This window comes from Alosa sapidissima, chromosome 2 (assembly GCF_018492685.1).
Source record: "Alosa sapidissima isolate fAloSap1 chromosome 2, fAloSap1.pri, whole genome shotgun sequence".
In the NCBI taxonomy this organism is placed as follows: domain Eukaryota; kingdom Metazoa; phylum Chordata; class Actinopteri; order Clupeiformes; family Clupeidae; genus Alosa; species Alosa sapidissima.
The window spans coordinates 22,146,919-22,172,643 of NC_055958.1; the positions used below are offsets into that span (position 1 = coordinate 22,146,919).

General features: G+C 41.9%; 4 protein-coding genes across 6 annotated transcripts in view; 1 reads left to right on the forward strand and 3 right to left on the reverse strand.

Annotated features, from left to right (window-relative positions):
• Positions 1 to 2,376, forward strand: part of uggt2 (UDP-glucose glycoprotein glucosyltransferase 2) — a 33,657-nt gene extending 31,281 nt beyond the window's left edge. For all 3 annotated transcript variants that reach the window (XM_042065611.1, XM_042065614.1, XM_042065622.1), the window contains 2 exons: positions 815 to 977; positions 1,261 to 2,376. In XM_042065611.1, coding sequence (XP_041921545.1) covers positions 815 to 977; positions 1,261 to 1,283 — 186 coding nt within the window. In that variant the 3' untranslated portion in view covers positions 1,284 to 2,376. The remainder of the gene's footprint in view (positions 1 to 814; positions 978 to 1,260) is intronic.
• Positions 2,377 to 3,245: 869 nt separating this feature from the next.
• Positions 3,246 to 11,551, reverse strand: dnajc3a (DnaJ (Hsp40) homolog, subfamily C, member 3a). The gene is made up of 12 exons (XM_042065633.1): positions 11,333 to 11,551; positions 10,601 to 10,711; positions 10,142 to 10,266; positions 9,366 to 9,440; positions 8,971 to 9,123; positions 8,462 to 8,643; positions 8,196 to 8,315; positions 6,431 to 6,536; positions 6,146 to 6,266; positions 4,687 to 4,819; positions 4,250 to 4,398; positions 3,246 to 3,983 (listed from the first exon to the last, which is right to left on the reverse strand). The coding sequence occupies exons 1-12, from the start codon at positions 11,412 to 11,414 to the stop codon at positions 3,826 to 3,828; spliced, it is 1,515 nt and encodes a 504-aa protein (XP_041921567.1). The 5' UTR covers positions 11,415 to 11,551; the 3' UTR covers positions 3,246 to 3,825.
• A 786-nt stretch (positions 11,552 to 12,337) lies between these two features.
• Positions 12,338 to 14,248, reverse strand: LOC121685239 (claudin-10-like). The gene is made up of 5 exons (XM_042065659.1): positions 13,881 to 14,248; positions 13,607 to 13,768; positions 12,947 to 13,028; positions 12,726 to 12,833; positions 12,338 to 12,631 (listed from the first exon to the last, which is right to left on the reverse strand). Exons 1-5 carry the CDS (start codon positions 14,110 to 14,112, stop codon positions 12,451 to 12,453), a joined length of 765 nt encoding a protein of 254 aa, XP_041921593.1. The 5' UTR covers positions 14,113 to 14,248; the 3' UTR covers positions 12,338 to 12,450.
• A 481-nt stretch (positions 14,249 to 14,729) lies between these two features.
• Positions 14,730 to 16,460, reverse strand: LOC121685233 (claudin-10). The gene is made up of 5 exons (XM_042065646.1): positions 16,066 to 16,460; positions 15,724 to 15,885; positions 15,542 to 15,629; positions 15,267 to 15,374; positions 14,730 to 15,170 (listed from the first exon to the last, which is right to left on the reverse strand). The coding sequence occupies exons 1-5, from the start codon at positions 16,295 to 16,297 to the stop codon at positions 14,954 to 14,956; spliced, it is 807 nt and encodes a 268-aa protein (XP_041921580.1). The 5' UTR covers positions 16,298 to 16,460; the 3' UTR covers positions 14,730 to 14,953.
• Between the last annotated feature and the right edge of the window lie 9,265 nt (positions 16,461 to 25,725).

A 25,725-nucleotide genomic window follows, 5' to 3' on the forward strand; every position in this document is an offset into this window, starting at 1 on the left:
GTGGATATTCACGTTGGCTCTCAGCGGCACCCTGACCTGCCCCAGTCTCCTCGTCTCCCCCTCCTGCTAAAATGTGCGGGCGCACACGGGGCTAGGAATAGCAGTCTCATTTACACTCTCATCGCTGCTCTGCAAGGACACTGCTGCTGGGAGGCTTTCATTAGTTGAGGCGCAGTCAAATGAATGGCAGTGATCTGGAGAGGCCCTTCTCCATTACAGGGCAGCCCATTTCTACAGGGCCTGCCATCCATCACGCAATAACCAATGCAGCGGCTCCCCTTCAGGCTCAATGCGTCTGAAACGCATCCCAATGGAAGAGTCGTCCTGAGGTTGGCTTGAATGAATGAAAGCAAGGGGAACGCGTTGGGCCATTGTCAGGGCCATAGCAGTGTTTCTCAAATGTTTTGTTGTATTTGAGTAACTAATGTATCATACTCCAAATTTTGTAATGGTATATTTTTTAATTAAGAGTCAAATATGTCTTGTATTTTGCTTTTTGCAAGAATCATATGGATTTGAAAGCCTAGGGCTCATTAATTATTTACAAGCAACTCAAAATGTAGTCCTGTTTTTAGAGAGTGGATTGACACATTGGTGTTTCTCAAACGTTATAATTTATGACTTAAAATCTGAAACAGGATCAAAAATGAAATTAAATGTAAAAGAGATCAATCCCAGTTGTCCTTGTACAGTGTGGCTAATGCCTTTCTAATGGTGGCAGGAATCCAATGTGCTCTGAGTGGCTGGGTTAAGTAGGGCAGTGCAGGATGGTGCTGATGATCTGGCCCTGGGGCCACTCTTCTGTTCTCCGCAGTGCAACAATCCAAAGACAAAGGAGCCCAAGCTGGCCGCTGCGGCCAGGATTGTGCCCGAGTGGACCAAGTATGACACGGAGATTAAGCACTTCCTCCGGCGCATCGATGAGAAGGAAGACCAGCAGCCCCGCGGTCAGTCTCCGTCTGCACCAGAGAACAGAGGTGAGTCCAGGCAGGCAGCAGCAAGAAGGGGCCAGTGAGAAGTGTCTGTCATGGACATTATGCCTGTCCTTACTCCAGACCACAGACTATGCTTCCACTGCATGCTTTTCTTACTGCCTATCACAGAGCTTATTTATGACTGATTTATGATGTGGTCAAATCAAATATGTGATCACTCTTGTCAAGCAAAAAATGTTTTGCCGTCTAGTCACAGGTGTGTACAGCAGACATTTCAGAACAACATTTCAGAGACTGAGTTGCATGTCACCTTCTCCCTCTTCAGGAAATCAGCGCGATGAACTTTAGCACCTGTCGGTGCGCCCCGTGCTGAAGAGGAAAGTGAGATTTGCACCTAAGGCTCCTGTGAAGCTTGAAGACTGCAGCTGTGCAAAGATGTACATTTCTCATGAACATTGCCAGCAAGTGTTACCGCTGAAGCGTCACCACACCAGTGGGGCTACTCAGCAATTATTTTCTAAAAGAACTATTTCGTATACTCGTACTTTTGTATTTATGGATGAAGTCAAGCTTTCTGTCAGATTTGAGCACCAACTGCTGTAAATGACCACATACTTTTCCTGTGAAACTGAAATGAAGAACAGTGAAGAATGAGGGTCTGGAGCAGCTCTTTGTATTTGTGGTATGACTCTGTTCAACATAAATTCACCATTGCACCGGTTTGTAGGAATAATTCTTCTCATTTGTCCATATCTCACCTGAGGCCCATTCCCACAGTATGTGGGTATTATGCATTGGTCCTGTATATCTGTCAGTCCTCTTTCATAACTGCTGTATACAATCCTTTATCCAAAGTTATGAAAAATGGAGACCTGCCATTCTGAAAACATGAAATTATTGTCCATTTTTTATTACTGGAATTGTCCCTTATTTGTACATTCCCTTAGTCGTACATTCCCTTTGGCTTTTAAAATATCTGGCTCATTTGATCATGTGTATAGTCATTTATTGCACTACTGTCCGTAATGAAAGTATACACTTGACAAAATATTTTCATACATAGCATTCATAAGAAGTTATGTTGTGGGAGTCTTGCTCCCTGGACCAGAGGTTAGTGTATATTAATACATTCTAAGTTACTGTGTAATAATTTACAGGCTGTGTTGGAGTACCTGGCAGGGCTGTATGGATCTAAGACCTGGATACTCACTGGCTGAATCCAGTGGAAAGTGTTCATTCTTCCTATAGCTCTAGATTTATTGCCTCTTCGACTGGTAATGTGTTGTAAAAATGCAAGTTTGTTTTTTCCCTGTGTTAATATGCGTATACAGGGATATAGGAATATCATCACAGATACATTAATATGTTTTGGCCTTAGTCTGTCTTTTGTATTCATATTTCATACCAATGCTCTCAGGAATAAAGGGAAGATGGAACATTCTTTGATGAGTGGTATTTTTATTCATCATCAGGGGTCCTTGATGGCTTTAGATCATTCCTGAGCAGTTATGGACTCAACTGGAATACAACTATACCCAGATTAACTTTTCACCAAATCAATCTTTGTTTCTTTACATGTGCTCTTGCAGGGGTGTGATTGGCAAAGGTAAAAAAAAAAAAAAAAAAAAAATGTACGAAGCACGGAGTTGCTGGTGGGCAGATTGGCCTACACACTTCTGCCATCTAGTTTCCACTGGATTTTTTACAGTACTTAAACGGCACCGAAAATAAAAAAAATCCAGTGGAAACTAGATGGCAGAAGTGTGTAGGCCAATCTGCCCAGCAGCTTTTTCTACTTTGTCACCTACAGAGTTTGACAGGTACGATCTTTCAAAACGCCATGTTATTTCCCATAGACATTTGACGACCGAAGGTTGGATGGATACGGAAGTTAGGAGGCGGGACTTATTCTGGAGAGGTCTATGGCCTGACTTATACAGAAATATAGTCTACCTCTCACCCAAAGACACCCCCCCCCCTAAAAAAAAACTAATCGGATCTATACGAATTGTAGTCGAAAAATTTATTTTTTTAGGGGAAATACATTTTGAGCTCATGTGGAAATCTGATAAGCCCACTGTGTCTTGTCCTCATCTTAAGTGTGATGTGCTCATGGTTCAGGTTTTGAAGCCTTGGATAAAGGTGTCATCAATCTATCTGAACCCTGCTGTCAGTTAGGGATTCACTAAGATTACAATTTGCCACTGGATAGAACCAGCACTTTGGTGCCATCAGGTATCTAGCAGGGTGCACAATTGGGTGTGATCCATCTTCATTTACTGTCAACTTGTGCAAGGGATGATACAGAACTCAAGAGTGGAACAACTTTATTGTCATCACGAGGATTCTCTTCTGCAGTTGTTCACATTACATTTGTTAATTGTGACTCCTTCAGAGCCAACTAATTAAATAGGCATAAATAGTCTTCTTTTTAGATATGTACAAATCAAAATGATTTAGTCCATATAAAAATAGTTTTTTTTTCTATGTACACAAGAATCCCAAGAATAATTGACAATTGTATTTTTTGACACATCACACTACAAAAAGATGCAGTGGTTGTTTTTGGAATTGGTCAAAATGTCTCAAGACTGAGATCCCTGAAGAAAGGAGATGCTTCAAGTATTCATGCACGCATTAAGTAGGTTGTATTCCCGAGCTGAGGTCACTCACAGTACAGATGTACTGTACTCAGTCTCCTTGTTATCATTCAGACATAAGTGCAGGAACACACAAACACACACAGCGCTGGTGATCTCAGATGATCCTGTAGAGTGGAAAGGCATGGAGGTTTGATCCTAGTTAGTTTGGCCACATTGGGAGTTGACCCCATATTTGGATGATGACCTGAAGCAGGTCACTGGTTGGTCAGGCATCATTCCGGTGCTTCTCAGTTATGGCTGAACTTAAAGTTGAATTGTCCAGAACCGAAAGGATTGAAGCCCTGGAAGGGGTTGAAGCCCCCGTGGAAGTGCTGGCCATGGTGACCGCCCTGCTGGCTCTCTGGGTCCATGGGATCCTCCCCCTGGTCAAACTTACTTCTCATCTCTGCAGAAGCATATAAAAATAAAATAAATAACTGCACAAATGTGTGTGCTTCACTTCACTGCGTGTTCACTGTGTGCTAAGTGTGTTTCGCTAATTGACAGATTGGGATAAATGCAGAGACCAAATTTCCCTCATGGGATCAAAAGAGTACTTACTTATACTTTAAATGAAAAGCACTGGGCCACTGTTCCATTTCCATGAGGACACAATGCCAATATGATCCTCATTTCTCATATGTCAGTCTGGCTCAAAAAAGCATCACCTACCTGGATCAGTGAGCACCTCTTTGGCCTGTGCAATGTCAATGAACTTCTTCTCAGCCTTCTTCTTGTCCTCGGGGTCCTGGAAGTTATCTGGGTGCCACTGCTGAGCCAACTTCCTGTAGGCCTTTATAATTTCCCTCTTCTGAGCCGTCCTGCCATAGCAACATGGGACAAGGCCAGTTATAGAGAGGACACAGGGAACATTTTGGACTGTGCCTGAATAGGGAATATGCTGGACTGTGCCGGAATAGGGAACCACAGTTATAGAGAGGACACAGGGAACATGCAGGACTGTGGCTGAATGGGGAAACACAGTTATAGAGAGGACACAGGGAACATGCAGGACTGTGGCTGAATGGGGAAACACAGTTATAGAGAGGACACAGGGAACATGCAGGACTGTGGCTGAATGGGGAAGCACATTGGTTTGTGCACCTCACCTCTTAACTCCTAGAATCTTGTAATAGTCCCTCTTCTGGGACTGCTTCAGCAGTCGCTGGGCTCGCTCCAGTCCTTCCTTTATCTGGCGATCATTCTCGCTGTGCTCCTTGGCGCTCTCAAAGTCTTTAATGGCTGCCAAGAGTGCAAAAAAAAAAAAAAAAAAAGAGAACATTACCTGACCTGGGCTTTAGTGCCATTCTCATTCACTGAATTGACCCCCCCCATCCCACACAGCTACTTTCTAAATGCCAACCAAATGCCTCCTGAGTCGTCAAACCATGAGTCTATTCATCTTGCCCAAGTGAGTTCACCAAGCTGAACCCAAAAGAAATGCTGATGGACTTATTACTATAGGGTGCTGACTGAAATGTTCAGGCAGGTAGAAATATCCTCTAAACAGTTAAATGGCCTCGCTCCCTCGGCCCCAGAAGCCATCTGCTTGGAGCAGTAGGAGGGATATGGCTGTGAGTTCCCATGTACTGAAGTGTGCGGCGCGCTCTCTCACCGCAAGCTGTTTACCCTGAAAATGCTCGCTCTAGTGGGACACTGACAGTTTAAAAGCAGGCCCAGTGCCCGACGCCACCACCGACTGCTGTGCTTCACGCCCAAGCAGCTAAAGTGCTTTAATGACAATTTACTGTTTGTGCACACGGCTCCCCACCCCTCATCTCTCTCACACTCACACACACACACACACACACACACACACACACCTCCTGCCGCCACCCAACCCCAAGACACGTACACATGGTTGCTATGGCAGTGGCTGGGAAAACGGTGGGGGTATTTGTATCTGACAGCTCAGAGGGCCAGTAAACATTTCAGAAAAACAAACACACAGGAGGCTATTTGAATACCAGAAAACGTGCAGAGACTGTGAGTGGTAAATGATTGGATTGGACATCTGCACACAGAACACCAAACCCTTTCTCTCACAGTCAATCTGGGTGTGCTGTGGAACACCCCCTTCAAGGGTAAAAAAAAAAAAAGAAAAAACGAACTAATTCAAGAAGTGGATCCACAAAGGCAAAAAGGTCTTTGGAGTCCTGGGGTGGACTTGTGTTTCTGTCGAGGCACAGCAGCAGTGCAGGAGTGCTTCGGCTGTTGGGGAAACACTCCTTTTGGCTCGGTTCCCTGCGGGTGTTCTCTTCTGCGCTCCTCTCCCGGCCTTGGCAGTTGGCACAGATGGCGGGAGGAGCAGCAGCAGCAAGCAGAGGTGTGTTGGCACAACCCATGCACTGGCCCCACCGGGCTGATTAATGACCAGCTCCCTGCTCGGCTCCTATCTAGGGGAGCTGAATAGTCGGGGTGCACTCACTGTACCCCATTCTTCATCCTTACGGCTGCAGTTGTGTTGACAAGATTTTGCTGCTAGATGTCTATAAAACATTCACATGAGAGGAATTGCTGTACAGAAATAGCAGGTATCTTGCTATTCGATCTTGAAGTTTCTTTTACCTTCTTCATACTGCTCCTCCAGCAGGAAGGCCTCTGCTCGGTCCTTCAGGACATTCACATTGTTGGACTCTGACTCTAAGGCTTCACTGCACACCTGGATGGCTCGGGCACCTTGCTGGTCCTTTAAAGTACAACATTAATTAGTGAGTCAGAGCAACAGACATTAACCCCTTCAATTCATATGTCATGGAAAAATATAATTTTCTGCTTAAATTCAGATATGTGGATTCCAGTGCAGATTTGTTTGTGCAGAGTGCCACCTGCTGGCCAGAGACTGCAGCTCACCTTGGACAAGCTGTGGCAGATGCGCTCCTTGGCTTGCTGAATGTACTGAGGCACGTTTGGTTCAGTCTTCATTACAGTCTCATACTTACTGACAGCATCCCCATATCTGCATAATGTGGAAATGAACGAGGCTGCTTTTAATATGCATCTCTAGGTATGCATAACAGACATATGATGACGACGATGATGATGATCATATACAGAAATTGTATTGTTTGAATATTTGAGCTTACAGCAGTACTGACCAAATACTGCCAGGAGTGTTCAAAAACTATTAACAAAGCCTCTCAGACCTACTCTTAGCAAGGAAAAGTGACAACTCCTAAAGTATGAGTGAGTCTCCATTGCTATGGATGACGTCAATTCTCATGCATGAGCTTCCTGGCAATGATCACGGTGATTGGCTGATGATGAGTGACAGGTCTTTGTTTATGAGAAAGCGTGCTACACGTGTAGGCTACCTCAAAGGAGGAGTGGTAAAAATAAATAAAGACGACAGGCTGTAAACTAAAGCAAATAGCCTAGTAATGGAATGCACTACAGATTGATGCAGTATCTTTGCAACATTTTTTCAAACAAATGTGTATAGTCGTGTTTGAATAGATGAGAGGTAATTTAATTTGTTTTACAATGAAACTTTACATTTAGTTTAAATCTTGACAATGAATGTTTTGGTTGTTGTTGGTGGAGTTATTGCATCCCTCACAATGCACAATTACACGTGACTGAGATCTCCTGATTCTGCATGTGCATTTAAAAACATTGCAACGTGAAATGCTACAAACAGCTGCTTATGATGGTTTGTGAATAGGTCTTAGTAAGGAAGGAATAGGTCTGAGTAAGGAATCCTCTCGACTTTTTCTAAGTCGTCCCAGACTTAGGTGTAGGGATGTAACGATTACCGGTATAATGGTAAACCGCGATAAAAATGTTGACGATAACAATTACCATTTTCTTTTCAAATATCATAATTATCACGGTTGATTACCACGGTGTAGAAACAAACGTGTGTTTAATCCTTCCCAGCTTCATCCGAGCCTGCTTTTGACATACAGTAGGCCTGGTACAATGAAACAAAATTGGTACCCTACTGATTCTGTTGTCTAATTGATGGCTTTAACTACGATTCGGATTAGGCTACACCGGATTTTAAAAGGCAGAACATTTTCACCGCAAAATGTGCACTGTACCCTGTGTCTTTTTATGTTTGCGCCCACATTAAATCCATTCCACTAACGTTATCAGGAGAATACAGTAGCCTAAAATTTTATTATGGTCTCACTCATTGGATCCAAATAACAGAAATAGCAAACTCCAAGTTATGGTAGGGTAAGTTCAGCTATAAGCACATAGTCAATTAAACACGACCAAGAAAAAAGTGAAAGGGACACTTTTTGAAACTATTTCAGCTTCTGTAGGCCTATCAGTGCTTTCTGAACATATTGAACACACCGTGATGATACCGAAAACCGTGATAATTTTGGTCACTATAACCGTGAGGTTAAATGTTCATACCGTTACATCCCTACTTAGGTGCTGCTAATTTTAGGGCTAATGCTTCGTGAATTACTCTTAGTAAAAAAAGAAATAGGAGTCCTAAAATTACGAGTGACACAGCCATCATTTTATTGGGGAGTTTCTCCTAAATTCGCCAGTTAGGAGCTACTTTTAGTCTTAAGCTTCTTTGTGAATACAGCCCCAGGTATTTACGCATTGCATTTCAAATGGCCTCATGAGCCGAGGGTGTGTAAATATGAAAACGTACCTCTCTTCCTGGATGAGCTCTTCTGCAGCCTGAATCTGTTTGCTTAACTTCTTCACCTGCTTGTAATGACTGAAGCACTGTTTGTGGTCTGGATCCAGCTTCAGACACTCGCGTATCGTACTAACGGAAGAGATTTTCATTGAAATCAACAACACCAACAACACCTGAGCAGCAATCTCTTTAACACACACACACACACACACACGTAAAGGTCACAGCAGCTGTGACAGTGTGGCCTGTTGCCGTCTCTCAAACAAAGCTCTTACTCGAGAGAAGTCTCGTGGTCTCCCAGGTGGTAGTAGATTTTACTGAGCTTGTAGAAGGCCTGTGTGTTGTCACTCCTCAGCTTGGAGGTGGCCTTTAGGTCAGTGATGGCCTTTGCCATCTCGCCCGTCTGGATGAAGCATTCAGCTCGCATGTCTCGTGCATCCACATCCCAGGTGCATGTCTGATAGGGCAACAAACACCCACACTCAACTCATCTGCACTGAGCTGTGCCTAAACAAAGGCAAGACACCACAAAGCCCCCAACACAGTGGTGCCATAAGCATGCCATATTCTGTCATTTACATGCAGAAAGGCTGCTGTACACCATATTCAACCCCTTCTAAAAGAGTTGGTTCAGTTTATCTAAAACTAGTTGAATAGAAGACCATCAACTGTACCTGCCATGTATTAAAACACAATGTCTACCGGTAGGTGTTCAATCCTATCGCTATGAAATCAGAACTGCTATGATATAACAGAGTATGACTGAGTGTTTGGAATTTCTCACCTCAATTATTGTATCCAAATAGAGCACTGCAGTGTTATAATCTCGGTCATCAAAGTGAGCACGAGCCTGGACCACTAGCCTCTGGATCTCGTCTGATTTGGTCAGCTGGCTTTGGGCTTCTTTCTCATCTTTGTCACTGGGATTTGATTTGAGCTGGGTAGCAGGATAAACATAACAGGTCATATTTCAAAGTTTATTAGAAATAACACCATGCAGCAGAATAAATATAGGCTATAAAGCAACGGCAATATTTAAAAATATGAAAGGGCACAATCTGCCAGATACAATAGAGAATAGAAAGCCATTAGTCTTAGTCACATCATAACAGCCTTGCTACAGACACCAGATCCCATCCCAATTCACAAAATAATGTGATTAAAGCTGGACTACCTTACCACTTTTTTAAAGTCTGTCTCTGCTTCATCAAGCTTCCCCTGCTTCAACAGGAGGTTTCCTCTCTGAAGTACTGCCTGTTAAAACAAAACAGAGGATTAATTTTTCTCTTAAATGTCAACAGAGTGCAAAAGACCAGGGGGCTATTCTAAAGGAGGTTTAACAAATTCTCTGTCTGATCTCTGGGTTGATCAGCCCTGAGATGGGAAACTCTGAGATTTCCATTTACAATACAGCAGATATGGATTAGTTTAATCTGCACAGAGTTTGCTCACTCAGAGTTCACTGTGTGCCCGATGACTAGGAAAAGCCATCATCATTTTGTTATATTTTCAACCTTGGCCTACTATGTTGCTGCACCTGTCAACGAGTTTAATACAGTAGCCTAGATTCATGGTGACATAGACTATTTGGAAACTAAATAGAATTAGTTCTGTTAATTTCAAAGTGATAACATTTGACTGAGTTAATATATCCGTTGGTTAATATATTCATGATCTCTCCTCCCTGGGTGTAGCCTAGGCTATGCAAATGAATTCGCCCTTGCGTCGGACTGATAACCCGACAATGACAACCCATGTGTCTAATAACAGCTCAGGGGGACAGATATGGAGAAACACTGGGTTTGTTAACAGGGAGCAGGGTTACTGTGGCAACTGACCCAAAGTTTTTTACTGGAACGGGAAACCGGAACAGTTTCCCTCTTCTCAGATTTTTTTTTTAAAACAATCTAGAGGCCCCTGATGCATCTCAAGACATGGAAAAGAAAAATACTCACTGCTGTGAAATCAGGCTTGAGTTCAATAACTTTGCTTAAATCCGGCAATGCTGATTTGGATTTTCCCATCGCAAAGTATACGGTAGCTCTTCTATAGTACGCCATGTAATTCTTTGGATCTCCATCTAAAAGTGAACACAAAGTATAAAAACAATGTCTTGCTACTCAAGCTTCTGAAACTATACATTTGAAAATATTGTTTGGAACAGATTTTGAGTAATTAAATAAAAGGGGTTTTCACGATTACAAATAAAGCCATTACTGCCCAAGTTCAGTTATAGTATTTCCTGTTATCTCCCCCCCCCCCCCCCCCCCCCCCCCCCCAATGTTGTCAAATATGTTCCAAAATACCATTGTACCTTTTTATTAATGTACTCACGTTTTACATCCATTCACATTCATTAATTTTTTAAATGTTGTTATTTGATTTGAATGATATCATGATGCACACTCACTCACCTATGGCTGCATGGAAGTGCGACAGTGCATCAGCCAGCTGTCCCGCAGCTAGGAGTTTCTTCCCCATCTCCAGGTGATTTTCAACATCCACAGTTTTCCCACATCTGACGCCTGCAACCAAGGTAAATTGTGAGATTAATTACTGACCTAGCAAATAAATGTTACATAGGGTGAGTGTTGCTGCTCACTTGGTCATTGGTCATATCGTTCAGCTAATAACAGCTAGGCTAAGTTAGCTTTCTGTCATTGCATCACGATAGCTCCCTCTTCCCCACGAGGAAACTCTTTTGGGTAACGTTAACGTTAATTCTGTCCCACGAGTGCGACTCAATTTAACAAACCACGGGTAAAAGTGACTTCAGTACAACAGTCTGATTGATAAATGCAAGTGCCATTGTCCGCCATGAAGTCGCTGATGTTAGTCTAGTCCTTGAAAATATTGGTTACAGTGCAGCTGCTAATTAACCTTAGCTACAAATGGGAGCTGTACAATTGGCTTAACGTTAACGTACATTACATGGCTAACGTTCACCTCGCTAACGTTAAATCAGCGGTCCCCTGTAATCCACTCTAGGCTGCATCTTGGCATATCAACACAACAAACTCTGCAACCAGATTAGGTTAGAGGTTAGAAAAGACTAGAACTAATTTAATAAACCTTTTACGGTTATTAAAAATGCTACTGATTATATAGAGTAGCTTTTATCGATACTTAAGTTAAAGTTAACTTACCTTCGTATCGCAGGTCAATCAAAACAAGGACAAATGGAACGTAATTTAGGATTTTGTGCACGATTGGGTTTACTGAGACCATGATCAGATACTCATCGATAGCTTCCTGCAAACAAACTTGAAATATTTTCCCTGGCTGACTAGTACATAACAGTTGAATGTTTGGTAGGCACTTTCTAAGAGATTTCAAAGTGACATGTCAGTACCCCAGTAAAGCAGAACCGAAGTCCACTGGTCGTGGGACACTATGATTGGTCCATGAGTTTCTAAACTCCGCCCCGATTGTTTGGATCAACGAAGTCCGGCCACGGCAGCACTAACGAGGAGAGTGTCCTATACCAGGATACCACATTAGTTTTGATCTCACAATCAGTATTGAGAAACTTTTACAAAGCTTAGGTAAATATCTCTGCTATAAAATGCCGACATGCAGGACGTCAATCGTCTGGTGTAAATGGGCAATATTGAAATGGTCTCTGGTGGAAATGGTGTGTAAAGCCTAAATGGGCAAAATGGAAATGGTCTCTGGTAAATTGTGTGTATAGCCTAATTGAACCAATGATGACCTAATGCAGTAGCAGAGACAGGCCAAGCGTAGGCTATGGTAATAATTTTGCGTGGATCACAATCACATGAAGTAGGCCTACAATAATCTATAGAACATCTCTATAAAATACAGTGGAAACTTGATTAGCCAAAAAATCATGGTCATGGTGACCATTCAATAAACAGCCTGAAACTAAATGTTGTAGTCCATGTTATGAATGTCCTAGGAGTGAAGATGCCCTCTAAAATAAGCCAAGCCTGCATTAGCATCAGATACTGGAGCCAAACAAAAATTCAAGTCTGCTGAATACATTGGGAAAAACTGTATTGAATATGTAGCTCAGCTGCCATTAAACACTTATTATTCTGTTCTTATTCCATCACAACTTTTATTAAAAAGTTAATTTGCAGGATAAACTTGGTATTTTTTTTGCAAAAGTGACAATATTTAGCATCATATCTTAACAATACAGTTTTATTCGGAAAGATGGTAGTTGCAAATACACTTCATTGTCATCTTTTGAACTATTGCATTTGGCATCTTTTCTTGTGTTTTGAGAGCCTTCTCAACTCTACACATAAGCGTCTGTACTGGTGGGTCTGACAGAGCTCCTGCTGGGGTTTCTGGACTTCCGGCTCTCTCTGTCAGGGATTGAGGATGGTGGCAAGGTGTTAGCCGGCTTAGGTGAGTAATAACCATATGATAGGGGAGCACGGTAAGTGGTGTACACTGGCACATCTGTATTCTCCGGGCTGAAATGAGAGAATGCAAAAATCTGAGAAGTTCTCAATCTGTATTTGTAGGCTAACACATTTCTGAGATATGTTTCATATAAATATGTATTACCTTGATCTACAGCCCTCTATTCCTGCAAAGATGCTGTAGACAAGGCCCCCACATATCAACAGAAAGGATCCACCCCAGCCTATGAACAGACCTGCACCTAACTCAAACCTGTTGATATGTTCCATCAGTTAGTGTTCACTGAACAACTCTGTTACCTTTGTCACTATACCATGAAATTGTACTTGTTTCGGTGTTATGGAGAGCAGCAAAAATCTACCTACTTTTGTCCCTTGAAGTTAGGGTTTTTAAATTCAGACACAACCCTGTCGCCAAACCAGGAGAAAGCAAACATAGCACATATTCCTGATTGGGAGGATCAACCATTTATTATTATTATTATAATCATCATTATCCGATAATCAATTACAGTTTATTCTTTGCATAATGAATCTATAGTAAATAATAATAATAATAATACATAATAATAATAATCAGGGGTTAAAGTGGGGGGGGGGGACGGGGAGGAACGCAGTTCTGCCACCTCGGATAAATTAATAATAAATATATTCTTTCATACCAACGATATAGACCAATGATATTGTTCAAATAAATAGTGAGTTAATTTTTCGCGTGTTCAGAGGTGACCAAGAAGCTAGCAATTATTGTCCAAAAAGTATTGCTACACCACAATACTCAATATGTTGTTTAACGGTGAGTCATTTCCCCCCGTTGCACCAACACTGGATTTTAGGGTTCCCCCACGTTGGAATTAAATAAAAGATAGAGTGTGCAGCGACCAAGTTTTTCTTAGGGTTCCCCCACCTGCCAAATCCCACTTTAACCACTGATAATAATAATAATAATAATAATAATAATAATAATAGTAGTAGTAGTAGTAGTAGTAGTAGTAGTAGTAGTAGTAGTAAATGAAAAAAAATCACCTGAAATCAGATAGTTCATTCCAGCTGCAAATGTCACTCTGGCATTAATAATTTCAGTCCCTCCAATCTTGGTACACTTCATTCCCACTAAAGCAAGAATGGCTCCAAAGAATCCCAAGATTATTGCGATGATGATCAGAGAACGGCTCAAATGTAAATACACTGTTCAAAGGATAAAGAGACATCAATGTATATGCACTGTTCAAATGATAAAGAGACATTGTAAGTCATTGTGAAAATCTTCCAATGATCTTTTCAAAGACATTACACTTACGTTGAAGGGCAAGCATCGATGGATATCCCTTGCAGTCAGAAACTCCTGTTGAATCTGAGACACAGCTTTTCCATAAATTGTAGAAGTAGTTAGAAGTAGTAAGAACTATGCTTTCTACCTCTGACCAGGTCCAGGTCTCAATTGGCATTGTAGAAATAACAAGGATCCATCCACACACGCAAATAACAAAACATCCTATCTCCATATACATGACCACTGTCCTGTACTTCATGGCTGTTGATAACAGTTAAAAGGGTCTTAGGTATCTGAATGTAGTTGGTGCTTATTTGTCTGGACTACTGCTACCCTTCAACACATATGATCAGTCCACAAGACTGAAAACCTAAGGACAGGGAGTTTTTTGTCTCCTCCTTTAAGGGTGGTGTTCTTCTGGACACCCCTTCAGGTGTTGTCGAGGGAGTGTTCAGATCTTTGTCTTGTCTGGTGAAGGTCACGTTGCACAGAAACAGTGCAATGTTTATTATTGATATGAAAACGAGGGACTGCCACCATGGCTTCAACAACATGCCTAACAGATATTCCACACAGCATTTAGTATCATTTATATCCATCATTGTGTTCAAGCAATAATTAATTAATAATGTAAGTATTTACAACATATGATACATTAGAATAGGCCTATTTATACTTTTTTCTGATAAAAAAAATATTTGTCACTGAGATTAGATTTGACTTGAAGTGATCAGACTTCATCAATAATTACTAATACTAATTAATACTTTGGCTCGATTAGGGATGACAATCCATTTTCATTTGTTCATAATATGAACAATATTATATGATCTTGATATAGCATATTATGATCTTGAAACAATGTAACACCTTATGCCAATGGTATCATATTTATTTATTTATTAGGAAGCTTATGAATAGATAGGTACATTACAAGGCATACAGCATACATAGTTTCAAATGGCATTTATCAGTTTATTTACAAAAGCATTTGTTGGGGACATGTATTTCCATTGCGGAATCCATAACCATTTTAGTTTAGTCAAATTGGTAAATGTCAGACTAGTCACAATGTATCATCATATAGGTGTGTGTGCATCTCACACAAATGCGTCTCTTGCTGATCTCTCTTCAGTTATTTGGCTAATCCTTGATACCCTGGAGCTGTTAGTGTATCCTGAAGATCTTGATTGCCTTGATTGCCTTGATTGCCTTGGTAGACCATAGTATGAAGGCCTGTTGTACGGTGTTCTGTTCCTGGAACCCTTGTATGTCTGAGGAGCCATGTATGTACGCGGAGCTAAAGCATACACAACCCTGGAAAACAAATCAGTTATGTCTGCATTTGTTTGTGTTCTGTTGATTAAGGACACAGATACGTTTATTTTTCAGATATTACCATTTAAGCTATACCTTTTGGGGACGAGGACGAGGTACACAGTGACTGCATACAGAAGGGCGCCTAGGATGATGAAAAAGCTGGCCACCAAGCCAAGAAATATTGGAGGTCCAATGCCATACCTGAAAACAATAAATATTATTCTATGGCATCATGTCTAACAGTATTACCAATCCCTATATCAATAATAAAAAAAAATACCAACAGCATTTGCAAATGTGTATTGTAGTAGAATCTGGCCTTCAGTAATTTCAAAGCTAAAGTTACAATGTAAAATCTACTTTCTCACCTTAGTACACCTCTCTCCACAGAGTTAGCAAAAGTCATTCTGGCAATTCTGTTGATGTATAAGCAATAAGCAGCCATGTCTGAAATACCTGAGTGGGGAAAAAAATCACACTATGATGACCGATACAGAAGTAGGGGAAAAAAGACAGTTTTCCAAAAAGAGTATAGCACCACTCTGCTTACCACCAACAAAATGGAAAATGGCTCCAATGAAAACAAGTTTGTCTTTAGCTTTCTCACTTCCCCCAATGTAGGTGCAGTCCATGCCAATAAAGCATAATATGGCAGCGACACATCCAAAGGCCATGCCCACCATCAGCAGTCCTCTGACACCCTGGATATATGCTACATAAGAAAGAAGCCACTTTCAAATTATATTTATGTTTAGGCTACTGTGAACAAGATTTAATAAGAGCATATTTTTACAATCTTGACTTCATTGCTTTGCTGTATGATTTCATTGTCACCCCAATGTGAGAAAGAAGTTCTATTCAGCCCCTCCCTGTCATCTGTGGAAATACATACGCGTGACACCCCACAAGACATCATAATCTCTGCAGTTGGATGTGCCTGTGGAGTCGGTGTAGCAGTCCCTCCACAAGTTGGACCAGTACGATGCTGTCTTGATGATCCAGGAGCCACCTTGGCCACCAATATATGTAATCCTCCAGTAGTCCATTGCTATTGTGCAGCACACAAAAACCCAACCTAGGGTTGAGATCAAGAAGCCAAAGATCTGAATCAGTCTTTTCCTCATGTCTATAATACAGATCGATAACCTGTGTCACTCGTCTGAGTTTCTCAGAGTAAAAACATATCAGATGTTTACTAGATGTTGAAGTAGCTGTTTCTCCAGCAGGAAGTAATCGCTCACTTGAGATGGCAAGGGTGAGTTTCGGTGTCTGGTTCCTTGTTTCTTGGTGCCCTGGAGAATATGGGCTGTGTTGTTATCTTCATCATAGAGGCTGTTTACTGTAAACTAATGACTGCATGCAGCCAGTACAAGCACCCCCCAAAAAGCTTTTTAAAGGACATGTTTCTTATCAACAAGATTAATAATGACAGATGAAGTCAGTCACTAGTTGGCTCAAAAAGCGTTGGGCTGTCCAACATCAAAAGTAACATTATCTGCTGTACAGTAGCCTGACGAGCCAGACCCACATTAAAATGTAGGGTCTGGACACTCACCGTTCGCAGTGCTCAGTCCGAGGGGCGGGATAATCAGTTGTCTTTCAAATTCCCTCTGCACGCAATAGGACAGCGGCAGCGCCATGAGTCCCATGCGTTTCCCACCAGCGGAGCTAGTTAGCTAGTTCAAACGTTTGCCTACTTAATAAAAGCTTAACTCGTGTCACACTGTTTGCCAGCAGCAACATCCATCTTATTTGTTTTCAAGTAGCAGGGAATTCAAGCCAAACCATTGCAACTCTGCCATCAATCATTATGTTAAGCCCACCTAACGACTCCATACACGATTTCATTGGCCTGATTAAGTTTCGATTTCTGGAGCTCACAAGCCAACGGAGAGTTGCTAGACTAGCCCTGGCAGCAAATGTAATTAGCGTCTAGATTTCTAGGCTAGCTGTACAGTGCTTTTAATCCACAAAATATCAGTATGGCACAAAGTCCTTTTCACATTTACATATGTGTAAATATACGTTGTAAATTGCTCCAGATCAAATGCTGGCAGCACTAAGAAAAGGCCACTTTGTGGTGTAGCTAGTACTTGGGACCCGCTCACATTGTATGTAAAAAGATAGTTTGACACAATAGTTGAATTACAAGACCTTTATTGCATTTTATATGTACAAAATACATGGAAAAAATATATAAAATAAATTCTCACTTTCACATCTACTTATACTGTTGAACTGTTTTAGTGGATGAAGTGTCATGCAAACTGAGAACAATTAGAGGTGAATATTAGAGTGTGACACGGGAATCAATTTTCACTCCCGTCCCATCCCGAGCCCGCACAAATACTCCCGTCATATCCCGATCACGTGACAGCCCCCCCCCCCCCCAAAAAAATTCTGTCCCGCAAAATCCCGAGAGAAAGACTCCCGAATCCCGTCCCGCTCCCTATGTTGATGTCTAAAGTTATCCGATTGTTACGGCTCGTGTACATTATCGCGGCAAAGCCCATCGCGCCGCACATAGCCCATTCATTTCCTATGGAGAGCGGCAAAGCGGGGTTTACGCTTCCGCAATGCACCTTGGGAAGGCGGCGCGGCCATTCGAACAGAAGCGGCGCGTCAAGAAGTTGGGCTCGGCTGAACTTTATGCAAATGAGAGCGGCTAACGCGAGGCGGTTAGCCAATGAAATGATAGCCAGTGAAGTTTGTCCAAAGACTGTTACTTCGTTGTAGTTCATGTCTATGGGCACGGAATGGGGATCGAATCCTGTCTGCATAAAGAGGCGTGTCGATGACGTATTGATGAGCGTACGTTGCAACTGACCAACAGCAGCGGCATAAATAACCGGCGCACGCCTGATATAAGGTCGATTTTCTCCAGACTGGAATGTTCAAAATGCTAAAAATGTACCTGAAATGTTCAGAAGAGTTTGAGGATCATGAAAACGTGCACGAAATTCACATTCCTAACTCTATAGAACCAAGACCTTAGCATATGTGGTGAAATTCTGAGCTATGCCCATAGACTTCAATAGAGCAGCTGCCTCTGCTCTGCATAAAGGGGGATTTTGAACCCCCTGGTTCATCTCTTTTGAAAGGGGGATTTTGAACCCCCCCCCCCCCTTGTGCGATCCGGGTTCGCGGAAGTGGCTCCTGATGAAATATCTTGCTCCGCCTTAACAATCTTTGGTTCATCTCTTGCGGGTCCTACCAGAACGATAGGACAGTTTAAACAAAGTCCTTTTAGGCAAGTCCCTCCACTCAGCGGCCATATGACAACGCTTTATGGGCACTCGTCGGGCATCCTATTCAGCAGAAATGCGCGTGCGCAAGGCTTCACGACACCAATCTTGCTCCAGCAGCGAGATCATACCACATGATTGGCTCAATGTATTCACGTCAATTTTTTTGCCGAGGAAGGGGTGGGATATGTGTAGACAACGGCCATATTGGCGTGACAAACTAGCCCCATGCATTTCTATGGAGTATTTTTTGAGTGCTGTGTCTCCACATTAGAAAGTCTCTGGTTTAAACCATAGACATAATATAGCCTACATAGACGCTGCATTGGCTGCTGGAAACGAGAAATGCGGCCGCCATCTTGGACCGGTCATACTCCTCGTTGCGTTGCAGCCATAGACAGTAAAAGAAATGGACGAACAGACTCCGTCGTTTTCAATGGGGCACAGAGTCAAATAGAACGATTTTTCAGTTGGTCCCCCCAGTACTGCGCAGACTCACACTTACCCCCACTGCCCCCTCTTCGTGACGTTAGCCATCGAACTGAATCTTGTAACTCATATGATAGATAGCCTACACAGAAATTCTTCTCATAGTACAGCGGTTAAGCCCTCATCAAGGGGAATTGTGCACTTTTTGAAAGAAACATGAAACTTCTACCATAGGTTATACCATAAGGTTTATTTTCAGATTGGGAGGGAAGTCAAATTTGACCTCTGAGGCCCGGGAGAGGTCAAATCCAAGATGGCCGCCAATAATATTCAAAAGTGCCTCACGTTGGAACCAAACACAGTAGAAAAACACTTAAGGTGTCATTTCCCACTAACTTTTGGGTGCCCATTCTGTATCTGATAACTTTGAAACCACCAGAGTTCAAGAAAATGCATTTATGTAAAGGTCAAGGTAAACAAAACATCAAAATATTCATTTTTTATGTACCCTATGTACCCCAATTCATTTCTTTGTTGTCCCTGTATTATTCCGTTATTAATTGTTATTTCATGAGATGTGTGGCTAATTTAATTTCTTCACAGCACAGAATTATCCACAGGTGACCCCCCTAGACCATTTTCACAGACCACCTGCCATACCACCGCTGGAAAAAAAAAACCCTGCTTTAGAGAGTTGTTACTACAGGCCACAGTACGCACAATGTAGAGAGCACTTCAATCGACATATTCTAACAGGTAAACATATTGACTATGAACAAACAATATTATTACATAATTACATAATATTATTCATGTTGCAAATTAATTTAACCATAGCCAGGAAGGAGTTTTCCTTGGTAGTTAGCTTTTGAGGTAAACATCATGGACATTGATCAAAATAATTATCCTAGCTAAACTAGAAGACAGTCTGGAACATTTATGTGAGCTGAAGCTAGTTTAATGATTGAACAGAGTATATTGTAGATATGTCAGTTTAGTAATGTGACATTTGTTATGGCTGAAATAGGTAATGTTAACAGAGTAGCCTAGTTAAAAAGCTGGTCAACCGGGCTTGAACACATTTGTAGCTAGCATGTTAATATAAGGCTGTGTCTTTAATTACTGCTGTGTCTTTAATTACTACTAATTAATTACTTCTTACTGTTAAAGACTATCAATTGGGAGATTGTTAGGGCAGGTTTTGTGGTGGACTGATGCTCAATGTTTGTACCATCAAGTACCATGTTGATGAAGGCCAAGAGAGATGATGGCACAGCCCTCTGCTGGCAGTTTTCTTTGAATGACCCGTCAAAAGAGAAAGATGAATTAAGGATCTCTTTGCGCACTACTTGTGCTGCTTGCATTAAGTGCATGGCATCACTGTCAGTTTGACAGGCTATCATGAGAGCTGGTCCAATGTCCTTCTCAAAACTCAGGAGTGTGTCTCTTTTGCGTAAATGTGCCCTCAGATGTGGAAGCTCAGAAAGCAGTCGTTCTTTCAGTCTAGTGGTGTGAAAGCGGTTGACCGGCTATTTAAAGGGACACCAGGCAAGCCTGCTGCTTTTTCTCTACGAAACCCCCTCGCTCGGTTCTTCGCCATACACACGTTTGCAACAATCTCTAGCGTTTCATTAGCCTGCCTGCTTCGGTCGGCGGGTAGGATACACTGAACTTGCAAGCGGGATATTCTTCCTACAGGCAATGGGGGCGGTCTCGCCCTGTAACGAGTCATTTAACCATATGCCGATTTACGAAGATGAGTAGTTAACACGAAAACGTTGCCTGATGTCCCTTTAACTAGGCTACTCTGTTAAGATTACCTATATAGCCTTGGAGCTAATCTTCTTTCCACTTTTCCGACCTACGGTCAATCCATCGAAAACCTCTGAAATGATTATCGTTAGTACCGTTTTTCATTAGGTTTACTTGCCTCTATGCAATGCTTTACATTAACATACAATGCTATAGGCTACATAGCTTTGTTCATGAGTTTCCGTGCTGGCTGGACTGAGGTTCTTACCCAAACAATACGGTTATCCCCCTGTGCGTTAGCTTCACTACAACCGGACATGTTAAACATTCTTCTTACGGGAACCTAACGTTACGTACGAGGTAGTCGAGTCTTGTTTTGCCTTTTATTGTTTATGTAGATTACACAGAAGCTACAATATCGGCACAGGATATATGTTATATGAAGTTATGGTATTTCAAAAAAATCCTAAATGAATGGGCGTTTTATGGGGTTAGCAGAGAGTTGATGACCACCGCTACATCGATGCTTCTACTTCCGGGAATTCGCCTGCCCCCTTGGTCAAGAGCGTGCAGATTAGCTTCGGCATGTTAGCATACGCCATTTTCAAATATGGCGCTGCATGGAGCATTTGGAACCAGCTCCATGCACGAGAATCCGTGTTGGGCACGAGCTCTCATGCGCGTACATGTTGGTGGGCGGGTACCTATCCGGCGGCTACAGCCAAACATTATTCAGTGTGTATTAGGGGTGAACGATTTTGGAAAAAAATCTAATTGCGATTTTTTTCACCAATATTGCGATTGCGATGCGTTATGCGATTATTTTTAAGCTCTTTATCTTCTGTCTTATTCAACAAAGACAAGCAATATATTATTCTATAGTATGACCAACACAAAATTAGATAAGTTAAACATAAACTGTTCTTTCCTGGAGCCCAGGCCTATGTTATGATGGCATTAGGTCATTGAATAAGATTGATGAATGAAATATTTTTTATGTAACTATTTTAATTACATTAGTAGACCTAATAATAATAATAATAATAAAGCTTTATTTGTATAGCACCTTTCATACACAGAATGCAGCTCAAAGTGCTTTACATTTGAAGCATGTAACACAATAGTAGTCAGTCAGTCATTATCAATCACTTTTCTTTGCTGTTTATGATATGCTCAGCAACATATCAAAAATATAGAAAATGACGTCATAAGACTGGCAGCCTTAACCCTCTTACCCCCCACAAGCACGCCATATGGCAACTGTGGCAAGGAAAAACTCCCATATTCCAGGAAGAAACCTTGAGCAGAACCTGACTTAATAGGGGGAGCCCATCTGCTTCTGGCTGGCTGCGCCCTCCAATAGTAGCAGATGTAGAATAATCTGAAAATGTAGTCTACAGGATAAGATGAGTTAACTAAAAGCTTTCCTGTACAGGTATGTTTTCAGATCTTTTTTAAAAATATTTACTGAACTCGCCTGCTTGATGTACAGAGGCAGGGTGTTCCATAGTTTGGGGGCATAATGGATAAACGCAGCTTCTCCACTTTGTTTGTGGAGCACTTTGGGTACGATTAAAAGATTAGAATTGGATGATCTAAGTTTCCTTTGTGGTTGATAAGATATTAAAAGCTCAGAGATATATGAAGGTGCTATGCCATTCAGAGCTTTGTAAGTAATTAACATAACCTTAAAATCAATTCTATAGGAAATAGGGAGCCAGTGCAGTTCAGCCAACACAGGGGTGATGTGTTCTCTCTTCTTAGTCTTAGTTAAAAGTCTAGCCGCAGACCTATATTTGTTGAACTTCCAGCCTTGTAAACATTTAATGATTCTGATTCGTTTCTATTTTGTTTCTATTTCATGTAGATATTACCTTCTTTCGTTAGTTAACAAATATGCAGTGGCACTGACACGGCTTCTCATTGTCCTGTGCTCTCCATACACGCGCGCGCGCACGCCCACATAGACCCGCTCCTCGCCTCTGTAGGCTACTTGCACGTGAATCGGAACAAACTACTGTAGATTGTTGTAGCGCAAATAAATGCGGCCGAATGACCGTTCAGCTCGGTGTTAACTAAAGGTTAGCATCATCAACACCGCAGCGCAATACGCATGCATACAAATTAACTAGTTTGTTCATATCACAACAAAGCCAATCGCGGAGACAAAACTCTTTAAACAGGCCAAGTTATCAGCAGTTAGCAGCATGTATGTAGCCTAGAGCCTTAGCTGGTAAGCTAATGTTAGAACAGCTGGGTTTTTGGTGGTTAGCTGTGTCAACTACTTGCGGATAACATTATCTATCAATTCATTACCTGTGAGATTAAATGTTTGTGCCGCCAACCCCCTTGGATATCGCAAATGCCCCCACTGTCACTGTACTCCCATAAACAAAGTCCCCAGTGCACAGGTGAATGGCTGTAGTGCAGCCTAAACAGTCGTGGAGTTTTAATCGTCAGCTGGACAAGTGAACGAAGTTACCAGCCAGAGTAGCAGCACAGGGGAATTATGAACTAGAACCAGGGACATGGCAGGTTCGGGCAAAAGGTAATGAAGAGGTTTATTTTTAACCAAGTAGCTCTACTGATCAGACCTTTCTTGACACTGTTAGCTGGTCCTCTTGTTTACGTTTTTTGCTTCTTCAGTGGTCGGTGAGAAGAGTCGGTGGCGCGTCGGCAAGCGCAAGTATAAATGCGTTTTGGTGACGTCACATATTACAAATCGCAGCCTTTGCGGTTTGAAAATCGTGTTTCATCATATCGCGATATTATGGCAAATGCAATAAATCGTTCAGCCCTAATGAAAGGTGAGGATATCTCAAACGTCATTATGGGCCCGTCCACACGGAGACGCTTTTTAGGTTAAACGCAGAGGTTTTGCTTCGTCTTGGCCGAGCGTCCAGACGAATCCTGTAAACACACTGCCCAAAACCGCACTTTTCTGAAACCTGGTCCCAGAGTGGAGAAATCTGAAACCGTAGCCCGTTTGAATTCGTTTAGACAGCGAAACCGCACATCCTGCTTGCGTATCGATGATGTCATCGCCACACCTCAGCTGCCCTGGACTTGCACTTATAGTATTGCCTAACAATACTAGTTTTCATACATGACATTACCTACGATTACACTCCGTAAGATAAATATCACAACTGGTGCTGCGCAGCGCCGATAGCTTATGACTTGGTGGACTGAACACTGTTTTTCCCCGGTGTTTTTTTAATGCATTCTAGCTACTGTCAGTGACGCGAGAGAACTTAAGTTATTAGGAAAGTGCGGTGTAAGTTTAGGCTACATTAATTTATGCGTAGTGCCAGTGTCATTCATTTATTTTACATGTCTTACAACATATATACATGCATTCACAGTCGAGTGAAATCAGATATAAGCATACAAAGACGCTTAGAACTCACGTTAAGCTGGTAGCACACTGAATGCAAATGCGCGATTTGATTTGATGCAGGCAAACGTATTGACTGTTACTAACGAAGGTTTTATAGCAATATTATAAATGTGGCGACAGAATACCCTAGAACTTGGGTAAGCCTTGCGTTTAGTAGCCTAATTGCGGTGATAGCCTAAACTAATGTGAATCACGGACTATCCTACAACCAAAGAAAGTAAAGGTGATTAGTAGGCCTACCTGCGTTAGCCAAATAAAGGACGGGACTGCACCCTTCACAAACCGTAAAATAAAGTTTATTAGTTTTACAGTTGACAGTTCACCATCAGTCCACACAAACAATTCTGGTTTCCTTGCACTAGCCATTTTGTCATAGCCTATTCTGTCTGTTTGTAAAGCACACAAACTTTGGTCAATTTCTGTAAAGAAACAGTGCCACCTATAGGCCTGGGGTATGAAGTAACGTGTTGAGTCGTGTTGAGATGGATCCGTTTGGACGCAAATATTCTTGATGCGGTTTCAGGGAAGACGGAGGAAAAAAAGATCGGTTTCGTACGTGTGGACTAGCCCTATGACTAGTGCAAATTATTGTGCAAGACGTCTTTAGATCCGTAGCAGAGCCTATGAGCAGAGCCCGTGTACTTATTAGACATTCTCCATAGGCTAATTTCCCCTCCCCAACATAATCGAAGAAGTGGGCTTATTTCCTTATTTCTATGAATGGAAGAAGAAGCAGTCATGGCTGTAATGTCTTGTTGACAAACTTAACTGATGGGTTAGCCTACTGCAGGGGCCTGTACTGAAGCGGGGTTACTGGCTTATCTGGGTAACTTCGAGAGTACAGTAACTTGATCACGTGTGGCGTAACTTCCCGATTAACCCGTACTACGAAAGGTGGATACCTATGGCAAGCGATTTTAACATTTACCCGCTAGACTGGATATGTATTGCAGATATCTGTAATTCAGTTAAGTTTGCACCAAAGATTCTAGAGCGTAGCGCTCTAGAATCTTTGGTTTGCACCGTTCTCATCAGGTTAAACCAGCGAAGCATAGCAACGTTGTTGCTATGGGTAAACGAAACTATTTTTTGTGTTTCGCCAGGGTTATGCGATAAATATATTGAGGAATGCGATCGTGGAGGTGCCATGCCCCAACATTGCATGACACATTAAACTCAACAAGAATCGCCAACATCACCCAAAAGTTGATGTCAATAGACCAAAAATAGTTGGAAAGCCTACAGAAACTATACATAATTAATGTGACTTGGAGCAATGATTTAGGCTACTGAGGAAAAAGCAATAATAAAACAATAATGTCCATTCAATCAATAAAATAAAATATTTATAAAATGTATTTATTCATACAAATTGAATAGTAGAGACAGACAGTTCAAGTGCAACAGTGCAATTAACACACACACACACAGGGGTGAGGACAACAAAAGAAGCTTAACTATAGTGAGTGTATTGAACCTATCCCACCTGGAGCTATAAATGCTATGGCAAAATGACAGAACCTTTGATTTTTTTTTTTACCATGACCTGCGGAAAAATTGTCAACATCTAAGAGAGAGAGAGAAAGTCTCAGGGTAGGCTACATTGGAGTGGAGGAAGAGTAAATTATCAACACACTCTGGATCAAGGGCAGTGCTCTCTCCTCAATTAGTCTCCCTGCCACACTAAAGCTCCTCTCAGACGGGGTACTTGTTGCTGGGATGGCTA